Here is a 15,897-nt window from a genome sequence, read left to right as displayed (position 1 = left end):
CCAACTAGGTAACGTCATCAGTGCTAGGAGGGCGTGGGCATTGGTCCCTGTTTAGATACTAGTGGCTTCTCCTGTCAGTGAGGATGTTCATGCTGGTTCCTTGATTAGGCTGTTGTTTACTGTTTGATTGTTTGTCTGACTTGGCAGTTCTAGAGATGGGAAATGTCTGTGGAGATTCCCAGCCATCCAGGTCCTAGTTGTCCCAAAGGGGCTTTTTTCACGTCAGAGCTGAAGAAGCTTCTCGGATGAGCAGCGAAACGTCTTCAAAGAAAAACAAGAAAAGTCCAGTTGCCTCCTGAAAAAAGCACCTTTGGGATATCCAGAGATGGTAGTTCTAGCGTTGGAATGACCAACTCAGTTTGTCTAGAGCTGGAACTGCCAACACAAACAACTAAACCAATGTTTCCCAAACTTGACAATTTTAAGGCATGTGGACTTCAACTCCCAGAATTCCACAGCCAGCAATGCTGGCTGTGGAATTCTGGGAGTTGAAGTCCACATGCCTTAAAATTGTCAAGTTTGGGAAACACTGAACTAAACAGTAAATGACAACCTACTCAAGGAACCACCGAGAAGACAACAGTACTCCCACCAACCCCAAACTGAGAGCAAATCCCACTCCCTTTTAAAACTGATGGTGTTACCTAGTTGGGTCATAAAATGTCTGCAGGGAAACCATCCGGCTCAGAGGACCCTCCCCAAGGACTCCACTTGAGGGAAAAAGGAACACATCTAACCATCTCACATCTTTATCTACTGTGCTATCTTTGGTGTCCAATAACACCGATCGTTTCTCAAATATTTCATTTAATTTATATATCCTTATCAGAAGCAATCTGATCTTTCTTCTATCACAGAGGTTTCATACCGGCTAACAAGCACAAACCATAAATTAATTTAAAAAGTTAAATTGGCAGTACAAGAAATTTTGGGGGGAAAAGAGAGACTATAATAGACAAAGTTTAAATTCAGGAAACAAGCACATAAGGCGGAGTTTTCATGGATAACAATGCAATAAAAAGCTTGGAAGAGTAGAAGATATCATGTTTTCTCTGGCACTGAGAGGTTAGGCAGAATATTCTTGAGCATAATGCGCCAGTGACCAAATATCTTTCATTAAACAAAGTGGACGAAGCTGTGGCTAAAATCTTCCTTCTTTTAGGCCCAAGGAGATTGTCTGGTGCTCAGATAATTCATTTGGAAGCCAATAAAATAGCAAGAAACTTCTGTGGTTTGGGAATTCAGTGACTCACACTCCCGCAGCCCGTTTTTTCCAACGGAATCGTGGCAAATCTTGCTTCCTAGTTTTAAGCTTTCAGGGGGATGGATTGCCCAATTAAATCTAATTATGCTAATTGGATTACAGAGCTGACTATCAATCCTTTACTGCGGCATTTATTTTGTTTTAGTACAAAGGATTAATGTGAGAGGATGCGATTTGCCCCTAAGTTCCACGTTTTTCAACCTCGACCACTTAAAGAGGGGTGGACTTCAACTCCCAGAATTCCCTAGCCAGCCATGTTGAAGTCCAGCTGTCTCACAGTGGCCAAGGTAGGGAACTGTGGGTCTTTTATGACTGGTGGACTTCAACTCCCAGAATTCCTGAGCCAGCCATGCTGAGGGGAAAGGGAGAGGTTTCCAAGCTGAGTCATGCTGGCTGAGGAATTCTGGGAGTTGAAGTCCATGAGTCATAAAGCGGCCTAGCCCTAGCCCAGAGGTAGGCAACCTTGGCTCTTTATGACTCGTGGACTTCAACTCCCAGAATTCCTGAGCCAGCATGGCTCAGCTTGGAAACCTCTCCCTTTCCCCTCAGCATGGCTGGCTCAGGAATTCTGGGAGTTGAAGTCCACAAGTCTTAAAGCGGCCTAGGCCTAGCCCAGAGGTAGGCAACCTTGGCTCTTTTATGATTCATGGACTTCAAATCCCAGAATTCCTGAGCCAGCCATGCTGAGGGGAAAGGGAGAGTTTTCAAGCTAAGTCATGCTGGCTGAGGAATTCTGGGAATTGAAGTCCACAGGTCATAAAGGGGCCACAGTTCCCCATGTTGGCTGAGGAATTCTGGGAGTTGAAGTCCACAAGTCATAAAAGTGCCAAGGTTCCTCACCCCAGGCCTAAGTCCATATAGAAAGGTAAAATATAGTATTTGGTGATAATGTTCTTTTCTGAACTTAGAGAATACTTTAGATTTATTTAAGTTTTTCAGAAACTTTATGTAGGACCTGCTTCTCGGATATGGAAGCATGTGGACCTTGTTTACTTTTACTCAAAGAGACTTACTATAAAGTCTTGCCTAAATTGTCAATTCAAGCGTAGAGAGATCAAATTATTTCACAAGCTGGTGCTCACCACAGCATTACAAAATCCACAAATAGATCTTGAGAGAGGATGGACAATATATACAATATGTTGGCCGTCTTAATGGGAAGCATCAAACATTCACTAGCTTGAAAACCTATAAAGGTCTAACAGAAGCTCCGGTATAAGGGTGACTGTGGCCCCAAGACTTTACTAGAGAATCCCCCAAATCTTTCGAACATTTGAAGAATGACAGAGTCGACAGAGAAATCTCTATAAAGGCAATGAAACTCTGACGGAAAAGAACTGCCATAAAACACAGCGAGTACTGATGATGTTACCTAGTTTGGTAATGAAAGGTCTGCAAGAAAACAGCCCAGTCCGGAAAGCACCAAGGATCAATCAATAATTTTTCTTTCTTGACAGTATTATACTAAAATTGCAGACAGGAAGCCTTCCACGTAGGAACATCTCATGGCTGATAGTCATTTCCAGCTTCCTCCAGTATGAGGATACCCACCAGCTGGTTTGGAAGGGCTGGTATGGATGACCTTCTCAACCTCAGTCTTACCTATTGGGAAGTAATCTCCATCTGAAGCTTCTGGCTCTGTGTGAAAAATCATGCTTTTTCGTCTTCTTTGGAGCAAGCAGAGCAATGCAGTCTGTCCGCCGTGCTTCATCCCATCCAACTGAGATGGCGTAGTTCCAGGTGGCTGATGGAGTGCACTCTGTCCATGCTCTCTGCCTTTGACCGTCAATTCGCCCTGGGCTGCTGGACTCTGTGTTTATAACAAGTTCAACAGAGGAAAGATAAAATGCTAGTTGGTCTGTTCTTCCTTCCTTCCTTCCTTCCTTCCTTCCTTCCTTCCTTTCCTCCCTCCCTCTTTCTCTTCCTTCCTTCCTTCCTTCCTTTCCTCCCTCTTTCTCTTTCTTCTTCCTTTTCTCCCTCCCTCCCTCTTTCTCCTTCCTTCCTTTCTTCCTTCCTTCCCTCCCTCTTTCTCTTTCCTTCCTTCTTTCTCTTTCTCCTTCCTTCCTTCCCTCCCTCTTTCTCCTTCCTTCCTTCCCTCCCTCTTTCTCTTTCCTTCCTTCCTTTCCTCCCTCTTTCTCTTCCTTCCTTCCGTCCCTCCCTCTTTCCTTCCTTCTTTTCTTCCTTCCTTTCCTCCCTCTTTCTCTTTCTTCTTCCTTCCCTCCCTCCCTCTTTCTCCTTCCTTCCTTCCTTCCTTCCTTCCTTCCTTCCTTCCTTCCTTCCTTCCTTCTCTCTTTTCATGCAAAAGATACAGAAAAAGTTGCCTTTTTTGTATATAATTACACACGACACACATACACAGAAACTTATACACACAGACATACACACACACACACACATACACACTATTACATAGTCCTCGACTTAAGACCACAATTGAGCCCAGGTTTTCTGTTGTTAAGTGAGCTTTACCACCTTTCTCGCCACAGGTGTTAAGTGAATCACTGCAAGTGTTCAATGACTAACTCGGTCGTTAAGTGAATCTGGCTCCCCCCATCGACTCTGCTTTTCAGAAGGTCGCAAAAGGGGGTCGCCTGACCCCCGGGGGACGCTGCAACCGTCATAAATAGGAGTGAGTTGTCCAGCGTCTGCCTTTGGATCACGTGACCCTGGGGGACGCTGCAACGGTCGCAAGTGTGAAAAACGGCCCTAAGTCACTTTTTTCCGTGCTACTGTAACTTTGGTCAGTAAATAAACATTGTAAATCGAGGACTATGATAGATAACCTTTATCATCATTTTTCTTTACGGGGGGCACATTGGCACATATTAAAAATGAAAATTCACTTGCTTGTTCTCCAAGTCTACCCATAGATCAGTGTTTCTCAACTCCGGCAACTTGAAGAGGTCTGGACTTCAGTTCCCAGAATTCCCCAGCCAGCATAGCTGGCTGAGGAATTCTGGGAACTGAAGTCCAGACCGCTTCAAGTTGCCAGAGTTGAGAAACACTGCCATAGATAAACATATTTAAACATGCTATATGCTACATAGGTATAAACCAGTGGTGGCGAACCTATGGCACGGGTGCCAGAGGCGGCACTCAGAGCCCTCTCTGTGGGCACGCGCGCCGTTGCCCCAGTCCTGGGTCTTCAGCTGGGTTTTATAAAACCTTTTTGCTTTAGGCCTCCGCCGCCGTGTGCAAAAAAAAAAAAAAAGGTTCAATCAATCAGTCAATTTCAACTTCTTGCAGGAAAAAAAAAGATCTTGCAAAGTTGGAATTGATTGATTGAACTTTTTAGTCCCACCCAGTCTGCCACTGCAGCCACACCCACCCAATGGGCCACACCCACCCGGCACCTGACAATGCACAAGTGGGTTTGGGGTTGCAGTTTGGGCACTCGGTCTCTAAAAGGTTCGCCATCACTGGTATAAACCTACACGCTTACATATAAATAAGGTATAAATATTACCTATCTCTCTGTATTACATATGCAGGGTTCATATTCGGCAACGTTTTTCTTTCCCGATCTTTCCACCCAAAATTAGTAAAAGACCTTCCTTTTAATTTGGAACCGGCCACGTAAAAAACGTTTTATAGTTCAGCGCCTCCTGCGGTTTGTCGTTCCTTGTACCCAATCCTCCTTTCTAAAAAAACAAACAAAAAAAAAAACTCAGACAGACGGGGCTGCTTCCTTTCTCAAACAAACATCTAAAAAAAGGATTTGAAACCTGGCCCAGACAGGCAGCCCAAGCCTTGTTTGTGCAAAGCAATCAGGAGAGAGCTCTCAAACAGAGCGAGCACGAAAGAGGAAGCAGCGGTGACCAGCGGTGGTGTCTCTTAGCGCCCAGCAGTCGGCAAAGCTTTCAGCAGGAATAAAAGGTTCGCCACTGGAGCGCAGAGTGGAGGACGCTCAGAGCCTTGCTTAATGGACGCTGATTGCCGAGGTGCAGAACTGTGTCTTCCCTGCTGACAACGGAGGGCAACTTTAGGGAAGAAATGGCATTACGCTTTGAGCAATTTCAAAAAGCAAAACAGTCCGGTGTCCGGGGTACAAAATAAAACCCCCTTAATGCAGAGGTCCCTAACCTTTCGGGCACCGTGGTTCTACGGACCGGAAGGTGTGTGGTTTTGTGTGCTGCCTGCATCCCACGGATGGGGCTTTGCTTGTTTGTGTGGACCGGTTGCTGGTGTGCTGCAGCCCAGTACTGGTCTGCAAACGGGGTTGGGGACCCGTGCCCCAATGCGTAGAATAAAAAACGGGATCCACTTCATTTTGGTTGTAGCTGCTCCGATTCCTTTCAACGCCTTCCTAAATGCAGGTAGTCTTCGACTTAAGACTGGGCATTGAATCACCGTTCGAAGTTACGACAGCCTTGGAAAGGATACTTTACAGCCAGTAAAATGGGTCCCCAACCCCCGGGTGGTGGCTCACTACCGGGCTGTGAGCTATTTGGAACCGGACCGCGGAAGTGGCAGGCGAGCACGTGCGTGTATCCCTTCTTGTGTGAGCACTGGGTGAGCACGTGTGTGCGCACTCCGTTTGTGCGAGTGGCAGGCGCGTGTGCCCGCTGCTCGGGCAAATGGAGCTGCGCATGTGTGCTTGCCCGCTGCTCACGCATAATCATCTCTTCCCCTTCCCCTCATTGGTCCACAAAGCTGGAAAGATTGGGGAACTCTGCAATAAAGGACTTCTGGCTGTCGTAAAACGTGTCCCCAACCCCCACCCCATGATCATATGACCACACATGGGACACAATTGGCATTCACAATTGGTTGCAGCGTCCCGTGGCCATGATTTGTGACCTTTATTTGTCGGTTTCCAGCGAGAAAGGCCCGTTCAGGAGAAAGAATTGGCTTAACCACGGCACGAGTCGGACTCAGCAACCATGTCTTTTAACAACCAGTACAAAAATGGTCCAAAAACCCCCATCCGGTCACATTGGTGCTTCGATTTACAACTGCAGCCCAATTGGGATCTGGACACAGTTCGAGTCTCAGTGGATATTGTTAGTCCAGGACTACGTGTAGTAGACTGACCTCGTTCAATTAGTGTTTGTTAAAACAACTTAGATAGGAGCCAGCCATGTGCTGCAGCTGCCAAAAAAGCCAACACAGTTTTAGGCTGCATTAACAGAGGGATAGAATCAAGATCACGTGAAGCATTAATACCACTTTACAAGGCCTTGGTAAGGCCACACTTGGAATACGGCATCCAGTTTTGGTCACCACGATGTAAAAAAGATGTTGAGACTCTAAAAAGAGTGCAGAGAAGAGCAACAAAGATGATCAGGGGACTGGAGGCTAAAACATACAAGGAACAGTTGCTGGAATTGGGTATGTCTAGTTTGACGAAGAGAAGGACAAGGGGGGACATGATAGCAGTCTTCCAGTATCTCAAGGACTGCCCCAAAGAAGAGGGAGTCAAGCTATTCTCCAAAGGGCCTGAAGGCTTGGCAACTGACTCACGTTTATGACAGTTGCCGTATCCTGGGGTGACGTGTTCCCCTTTTGCCACTTTATAACAAGCCCTGCAGAGGTTGTAAAAGTGAGGCTTTGGTTGCCAAGTTACTTTTTCATCAGCATTCTGACTGTGAGTGGTCACTGTGCGAGGCAGTCGCTAAATGAGGACTATCTGTAAGAACAACAAAATAGAAGATCCTCATGGTTTTTACCGTTTAACGCCAGGGTGAAATCACTCTGTGATGCTCATAGTTGAGGAATGTATTGTAGGGGAATTAACCAGGTTAAAAACTGGCTTGAGGTAAATACTCCTTTTATTCAATAAAAGTTCTCCTTTTATTGCCAACTGAGAACATTTGCCATGAAATTCTAGTTTCCATCCTGGAAGAATCACACTGATTTTGCACTGGCTACCAAGTATCCCACCAGGTCATTCAGTTTAACAGCTATCTTGGCATATGTCCAAAACTTGATTATTTTCATTACATTTCAATGAAATTTAATTGTTGATTCCGAACGGACCGAGAATTACTTGAAACCGCAATATACATGTGAATGAAGGATGATTTAAAGGCAGACTGCACTCGCCCTGTAAAATTATGACGGGTGTGGTTTTCTTGAGGGCTTCTTCCTTCTGACCAAGTTCTGGATCTTGAGAGGTTAGAAAGATGATTTCTTGTGCTATAGCGACATCTAGTGGGGAGTGCATCAAACAATTTCTTCCCTTCTGGCCAAAGTTTCTTTGCTTTGATGTGCTGGTTTATTCTATTCTATTCTATTCTATTCTATTCTATTCTATTCTATTCTATTCTATTCTATTCTATTCTATTCTATTCTTATTTCTTATTTCTTATTCTGTTCTGTTCAGTTCTGTTCTATTCTATTCTTATTTTCTATTCTATTATTTCTTACTCTATTCTATTTATTCTTTTCTATTCTATTCTTATTTTCTATTCTATTCTTATTTTCTATTCTATTCTATTCTTATTTCTTATTCTATCTATTCTATTCTTATTTTCTATTGTATTCTATTCTTATTTCTTATTCTAATTCTAATCCTTCCAGAAGTTGTGAAAGCTCCAACACTGGAAGTTTTAAAAAAGAGACTTGTTCACCATTTGATGATATGGTATAGGCTTTCCTGCCTGAGCAAGGGGTTGGACTAGATGACCTCCAAGGTCCCTTCCAACTCTGTTATTCTATTCTATTCTATTCTATTCATTATTCTATTCTATTATATCTATTTTATTATTTTTATTTTTAGTCTATTCTATTCTATCTATTTTATTTCTATTTCGTTTCTATTTGATTTTATTATTTCTATTTTATTTTACTTTATTTCTATTTTATTTTATTATATCATTTTATTTTATTATTTTATTTTATTATCATTATTTTATTTTACTTTATTTCTATTTGATTTTACCATTTTATTTTATTATTTTATTTTATTATTTTACTTTACTTTAATTCTATTTTATTTTATTATCATTTTATTTTATTATTTTATTTTATTATTTTACTTTACTTTAATTCTATTTTATTTTATTATATCATTTTATTTTATTATTTTATTTCTATTTCACTTCATTTCTATTTCATTTCTATTTTATTATTTTATTTTATTTCTATTTTACTTTATTTTATTTTTTTTTATTAATTTTGCTAGCCGCCCATTTTACCACAGGATAACCCTGGGCGGACTTTACTCAATTTAGTTGCTGCCCATCTTGCCGTTTATGTCATGAAATGCTCTGAAATGGTATGTAGGCTCTCCTGCCTGAGCGGGGGGTTGGACTAGAAGACCTCCAAGGTCCCTTTCCAACTCTGACATTCTGTTCTGTGTGTCATGAACGATGCGATTTGTATCCTGTCTTTCTCCGAAAATTCAGTTAGCCTACAGAGCTGAGATCCGCTGTGAGTTGCATAGAAACTAGGACGGGCTTGTAACTCGGCCTTGAGATAAACAATTCCACAAAGGTGCATATAAGTCATTGTGGATTCTGCATCACTGCCCTAACCCTTCAAATCAAATTGCAGGAAGCCGCAGGAGGCGTTAGTGCAATGATAAAATGTTCCCCAAGCGCCCCCTCGCAAAGAAATGGTTCCCTTCCCTCCAGAACAAATATTGCTTTCTATTGTTGTACAATGTCCTACACTTCCCACTGCTGCTTCAGCTGCGGATGGAAAGCTCTGTTGCTTTACACAACACAAGGAAAGATGAATGTGATCAAGGGGGCAACAACATACAGTCTAATCTGTTTTTCAAGTGGCATTCAGTTCTGGTAATCTGGTTTGGAGACTGTACCTGCTCCAAAAATCTAATCCTTTCTAAATGCTGGCTGGGTTCCTGGGTAACTGACCTTTTCCTTTTTTAAAAAACAAAACAAAACTTTGCTGCAGATTTGTTTTGTTGGAAAGTTTTAGATTCATCTCTCCAAAAGCAAGGAATTAGGCATGACCGCTCCCTACAGAAGTGAGTTATAAGAATATGCTGGGACTGATCAGGCGCTTCTAGATGGCTTAGGAATGCAGTATATAAACAAGAGACGGATAAGTGTCTATGGCAGTGGTTCTCAACCTTTTTAATGCCGCGACCCCCCAACCGGTCGTAAGTCGAGGACTACTCAACCGGTCGTAAGTCGAGGACTACTCAACTGGTGCAGCACCGTTTGCAGAATGGGACTTTGGCGGGCTCAGCAGGGCAGAGACAGCCTGGACAATTCCTATTGGCTTTTGAAAGCCAATAGAATTAGATTCTATTCAAGAGAGTCTATTCTATTGGCTTTCAAAAGCCAATAGAATAAAAGGGAGTAGCACAGCTAAGGAAAAGGGGGGGGGGGAAATGGCGGACTGTGTTGTTTGGCGACCCCCATGAAATGGTCATTTGACCCCAAATGGGGTCCCGACCCACAGGTTGAGAACCACTGGTCTATGGAGACACTCAATCATCCAGGTCACTTTGTCCCAAAGTTGTTTTTTTCAAAAGGCAATTGGATTTCCTTGTTGTTTTTTTTCTTTGAAGACATTTCACTTCTCATCTAAGAAGCTGCTTCAGCTCCGAAAAAGAGAACCTACGAAGCTCCTTGAATGTGCAGTGAAATTTTTTCAAAAAAAAAAAGGAAGTCCAGTTGACTTTTGAAAAAAGAAACAAACAATTATGCGGCTTAGGTAAATAAATAATTAGGTTTTCAAAGCTCATTGCTATATTTTTTACTGCTATCTTTAATCCTTTTAACTATTTTTTAAAATTTGTTTTATAATCGCTAAGTTGCCCTAGAGTCCGCTTGTAGGGTAGATGGGTGGCAAAATTAATTAATTGTTTAATGTACGTTTCTTCCTTGCACACCTTTGTTAGTTTGTAAGCCAGTTTGAGTGTTAACATTAATTTATTTTAATGCTTTAACGCTTTAATGTTTTATCTTGTTGTTTTAATTGGTTGTAATAAAAGCAGCAAATAAATTTCATAATAGATAGATAGATAGATAGATAGATAGATAGATAGATAGATAGATAGATAGATATCAGTGATGGTGAACCTTTTAGAGACCGAGTGCCCAAACTGCAACCCAAAACCCACTTATGCATCGTCGAGTGCCGGGTGGGTGTGGCCCATTGGGTGGGCATGGCCCATTGGGTAGGCATGGCTGCGGTGGTAATGGCAGACTGGGTGGGACTAAAAAGTTCAATCAATCAATTCCAACTTTGCAAGATCTTTTTTTCCCCCGCGAGAAGTTGAAATTGACTGATTGAACCTTTTTTTTTTTTTTTTTTTTTTTTGCACATGGTGGCGGAGGCCTAAAGCGAAAAGGTTTTATAAAACCCAGTTGAAGGCCCAGGACTGGGGCAACAGCATGCGTGCCCACAGAGAGGGCTCTGAGTGCCGCCTCTGGCACCCGTGCCACAGGTTCGCCACCACTGATATGGATGATAAATAGCTAGATAGATAAATGATAGCTAGATAGATAAATGATAGCTAGTAGCTAGCTAGCTAGCTAGCTAGCTAGCTAGCTAGCTAGATAGATAGATAGATAGATAGATAGATAGATAGATAGATAGATAGATAGATAGATAGATGATATAGAGAAAGATAGATAGATAGATAGATAGATAGACAGACAGACAGACAGACAGACAGACAGACAGACAGATATAGATAATAAGCTGCCTAGCATCACATCTGGGCAAAATGAGCAGTATCTAAGTTTAATAAGCAATAACAATAAATAATAATAATTTCTCTTTCAAACTTGCGATGCTACTCGGTCGCAGCTTTTACCAACAAGCCTCATGCTTGTTTTGTGTTTTTGCAGAACAAGATCATTTTAGATCCCATGACGTTCAGCGAAGCCCGGTTTCGGCCCTCCCTTGAAGAGCGATTGGAGAGCATCATCAGTGGGGCTGCCCTCATGGCCGACTCGTCCTGCACCCGCGACGACCGTCGGGAGAGAATTGTGGCCGAGTGTAACGCGGTGAGACAGGCCCTGCAGGATTTGCTGACCGAATACATGAACAACGTAAGTGGCCTCCGCTTCTTCTTCTCTCTTCTTCCTCTCTCGAACGGTGACACGATCTCACGGGCTCGGTTGACGGCATCTAACGTAGGCGAGACCTCGGCAGCTCCCCAAAGTGGTCCACTAAAATAACGTAGGGAATGCAACCTCTGGAACTCTTTGAAGCGTGAAACCATGGAAGGTTCGTTGTGGAGTTTGATGCTCAATGAAATGGGAACTTGTGACTTCCTTGGTAGAATGGGGTACATCTTTTAATACAGGGGTTCCCAACCTCCGGTCCATGGATCGGTACCGGGCCACAGCACGCCCACAACCGGTCCACAGAAACAAGCAAAGTCCCATCCGTGAGATGCAGGCAGCACACAAAACCACACACCCTCTGGTCTGTGGAAAAACCTCTCTCCACGGAACTGGTCCCTGGTGCCGAAAAGGTTGGGGACCTCTGTTTTAATACTTACATTTTTGGTAGTGGCACATTACTTTCGCTGTTTTTTTTTAAATTTAATTATCCCTCCAGAAGATCAATAACATACGAAATAATAGAAAATACTTGTAGCTCGGGTTTTAGATTTGGGCTGTGGTTTGTCCTCCAAACTTGTTTTCTTTTGTTTTTTTATTTTTGTTCTCCAAAATCCCTGATCTCAAACCCCATTGATGATAAAGAACACTAATTCAACTGGGAAGGAACAAAAGTTGTGGGGCATACCAACACCCGCCACGCACGTGAGTTTATCGAGGCCGGTATCCCCCCAAAGGAGCAATAAACAGGCATATCGATCTAGATCAGGTGTCTTCAAACTTGGCCCTTTTATGACTCGTGGACTTCAACTCCCAGAATTCCTCAGCCAGGCATGCTGGCTGAGGAATTCTGGGAGCTGAACTCCACTCCTCTTAAAGTCTATATCGGGGGTCTTCAAACTTGGCCCTTTTATGACTCGTGGACTTCAACTCCCAGAATTCCTCAGCCAGCATGCCTGGCTGAGGAATTCTGGGAGTTGAAGTCCACAAGTCATAAAGGGGTCTTAGTTCCCTCACGCTGGCTGAGGAATTCTGGGAGTTGAAGTCCACAAGTCATCAGAGGGCCAAGTTTGAAGACCCCTGATCTAGATCCAACATATCACTATGTAAGAAACCAGACCATTCCAAGTGCCAATCAACAAGAGGACCAATCAGCTGCTCAGAATTCAAATATAGCTCCAACCAACCAACCAATCGTACGGCCAACTGACCCAACTGGCACACAAGACATTTATGAGGTAAGGAGAATAGGACAAAAAAAATCCTGCTGATGATGTTACCTAGTTTGGTGATGAAACATTCAGAAATTATATTTCTGAAACAAGCACGGAGAACAAACCACAGCCAAAATCAATAACTGATTTTATCCCATTGTATGCAGCAGAGGTCTCCAAACGTAGCCGCTTTAAGACTTGTAGACTTCAACTCCCAGAATCCCCCAGTCAGCAAGGGAGTTGAAGTCCACAAGTCTTAAAGTGGCTGAGTTTGGAGACCCCGTGATATGCAACAGGTAGTAATAGGATAAAATTGAAATTGAGCTACACATTGTAAGGTGTAAAACTCAGGTAAAGTGTTAGAATATTACTTTTTACCACGGTAGTTTGAGACACACAATTTACTTCTTTTCTTAACTGCTGGAACAAATGTTGGACTCTCTTCGCTGATGTGTGTGGGAAGAATTAGTGGAATCCATCAGGAAAGTTAGGTGCTTGTTAAAGGTGTAACGCAGGGCTCTTCAAACTTGGCCCCTTTAAGACTTGTGGACTTCAACTCCCAGAATTCCTCAGCCAGGCACGTGTGCCTGGCTGAGGAATTCTGGGAGTTGAAGTCCACAAGTCATAAAAGGGCCAAGTTTGAAGGCCCCTGCTCTAGGCCAAGGGTTCTCCAAATTTGGCAACTTTTAAGACTGGTGGACTTCAACAACCCACAATTCCAAAATCGAAGACTGGTGGACTTCCACTCCCAGAATTCATGGCTGGCTGAGGAATTCTGGGTATTGAAGTCCACAAGTCTTAAAGTGGCCAAGTTTGAAGAGCCCTGGTGTAATGCGAGTCATTAAGAAAGTGTGTCTTGTGTGGGCTTCCTACAGCTGTTGCGTTGCTCTCTTTATGGCTGTGCTTACAATGAAATCTTTAAAATATATTAGCACAGTTAAAATTTCCAAGCACAGAAAACAGAAGTTGAGTAGCCTAATAGATATTGCTATATATAAAGACTTCCCTTACGGTATTGAAGATATTTCTAAATCTGAACCATAAAGGAATTGCTTAGCCAAATAAACAACCTCATCGGTGTTGACCGTCTTGAAGTGCCCAACACAAAGGCCTCCGGAACATGTTGTGTAATTTCCCAGCTCGTTGTCAACAACGGAATTTGACAGTATTGGTGTGACATGCTTGAAATTAATAGCGGATTATTTGTTTTCACTTTAGAAGATAACATGAATCCTTTTGGATATTTCAGACATGTGTTTGTGGTGAATTTTTGAAAAAGGTCCATAACTGTATTCTTGAATTGGGAGGGAGGGAAACAAAGGGATATTTCTTAAATTTGGAGAAGATTTGGCAAGTTTAAGTAAAGGAGAATGAATGGCAAACTGATCTTTTTAAAGATTTCCAACATCCTAAACGTGATTTAAAGTTTTATTTTTTAAAAAAAGAAAGAAGATGTAATACAGCTGATCTTTCCTATGAAAATCAATAAAGCACTCCCTAACACAAGAACTCAACTTACCTGAGATTTCCCATTTTCTTTATTTTATCAATGAAGGCAACTTTCGGTTGAATGGCATTGAATAGCTTTGATTGTTCAGTCAAATGGATCTGACTTTCTTTCTTTCCCAAGTGGAACATTAAAAGAGTCTGAAACGGCTTGCAATGTTTTCTGACCTGACGGTCAAGATGTCTGAATGCAGATGTCAAGAACAGGTGGATGTGGCTTGGTTTTAAAATAGAAGTTGTAAAGCAGAGAATTGAGCTGCCTGTCTCCACAGTCTGTCTTCTAGATTGAGTCTAAAATGGATTTTCAGTAGACTGCTGGTAAGGTTTATTTGTTCTTTCTTCCTTCCTTCCTTCCTTCCTTCCTTCCTTCCTTCCTTCCTTCCTTCCTTCCTTCCTTCTTTTTCTTTCTTCTTCCCTTCCTTCTTTCCTTTCTCTTTCTTTCTTCCTTCCTTCCTTCCTTTCTCTTCCTTCCTTCCTCTTTCTTTCTTTCTTTCTTTCTTTCTTTCTTTCTCTTTCTTTCTTTCTCTTTCTTTCTTTCCTTTCTCTTCCTTCCTTCCTTCCTTCCCTTCCTTCCTTCCTTCCATCCTTCCTTCCTTCCTTTTCTTTTCTTTCTGTCTCTCTCTCTTTCTCTTTCTCCCTGTTTTTTTTTCAGTTTACATTTTTACGTGTTCTTTGAGATACCCCCAAACTAATATGATTGACTGACATGTAGAAGTTTTCCTATCAGTCAACTGGGGGGGAGCCCTTAAAGCCCAATTTTTTCTATGTTCTGGGGTCTGCGGCGGCAAAGAAAACTGCGGGGTCCCCTTCCGAATGTCTTTCCCAGATCAGAGGCGTTGGAAAGGAGGGCTGTAATTATGCTTTAAGTAGCCCAATTGCAAGCCATGTTTAACGTAGTGAAAAATCTGTGGATTGATAATCAACTTTTTGCTCCCTAGCCTGGAATGAAAAAGACCAAAAAGCAACATGCCTGGTGGGGGAAAAAAAAAAAAAAAAAACGGCAACATAGTCTCAATAGAAACCTTTATTTTAACTTCAGTTCAGCTGTTTTAACCAGGCCACATAATAGGAAAGATCTCAACAACGAAAAGCTGGATTAAGACCAGGTAGTCTTTGTCCTTTGATATTTTCGGGACGTGCCTTCTCCTCCTTATAAATGAAAGGCACTTGAAGGAATTGCAGGGCTTTGCTCCGTGAAGTAAGAAAAATAAAAATAAATGTTGCTAGTCCTCTGTAAGAATAGGTCAAGCAGTCAAGCGACAGAGAAAACAGGAGCGGGTGTAGAAAATTCATTTACCTCAGGGAGTTCATTTACCTCAGTTCATTTAGTCACCGTTCTGAACGGCACTGAAAAGAAGTGACTTACGACCGTTTTTCCCACTTATGACCTTTGTAGCCCCCTCACGGTCACGTGATCAAAATTCAAACGCTTGGCAACCGACTCATACTTACGACCGTTGTGGTGTCCCAGGGCACGTGGTCTCCTTTTGCGGCTTCTGACAGGCAAAAAATCAACGAGGAAGCCAGATTCACTTAACAGCTGTGTTCCTAACTTATCAACTACGGTGATTCCTAGTAACAACTGTGGCAAGAAAGGTCGTAAAAGGGGGGAAAATTCACTTAACGAATATCTCACTGAACAACATTACGTCATTACGTTGAGGACTGTCTGTATAGCGACGAGGTTCACGGAAAACGAATGCCGGTATTTAACCGCGACGGCTTGACCTTCCTGCTGACGAACGAAGAGACCATTTGTGTAACCCTTGAGTTGAGGATTTTGGATGTGACCAAGGTGAATCTGTGTGTCAGGGAAGAATACATTACATTTCCCAAGACAGCAAGGTATCCATAGCTGCCTCCTATCTGCCTTCCCTTAACACAGTGGTTCTCAACCTGTGGGTCGGGACCCCATTTGGGGTCG

General features: G+C 42.6%; 1 protein-coding gene across 2 annotated transcripts in view; it reads left to right on the top strand.

Annotated features, from left to right (window-relative positions):
- The window catches only part of LOC120310211 (catenin alpha-2-like), a 152,650-nt gene extending 140,620 nt beyond the window's left edge, over window positions 1-12,030 (top strand). For both annotated transcript variants that reach the window (XM_039348363.1, XM_039348364.1), the window contains exon 7: window positions 11,035-12,030. In XM_039348363.1, the coding sequence (XP_039204297.1) occupies window positions 11,035-11,367 (333 nt within the window). In that variant the 3' untranslated portion in view covers window positions 11,368-12,030. The remainder of the gene's footprint in view (window positions 1-11,034) is intronic.
- Window positions 12,031-15,897: the final 3,867 nt, after the last annotated feature.

Source organism: Crotalus tigris, unplaced genomic scaffold, assembly GCF_016545835.1.
Source record: "Crotalus tigris isolate CLP2741 ecotype Arizona unplaced genomic scaffold, ASM1654583v1 scf7180000018151.1857312, whole genome shotgun sequence".
In the NCBI taxonomy this organism is placed as follows: domain Eukaryota; kingdom Metazoa; phylum Chordata; class Lepidosauria; order Squamata; family Viperidae; genus Crotalus; species Crotalus tigris.
Note: the sequence above shows the minus strand (reverse complement) of the source record. Positions and strands in the feature narration are given on the sequence as shown.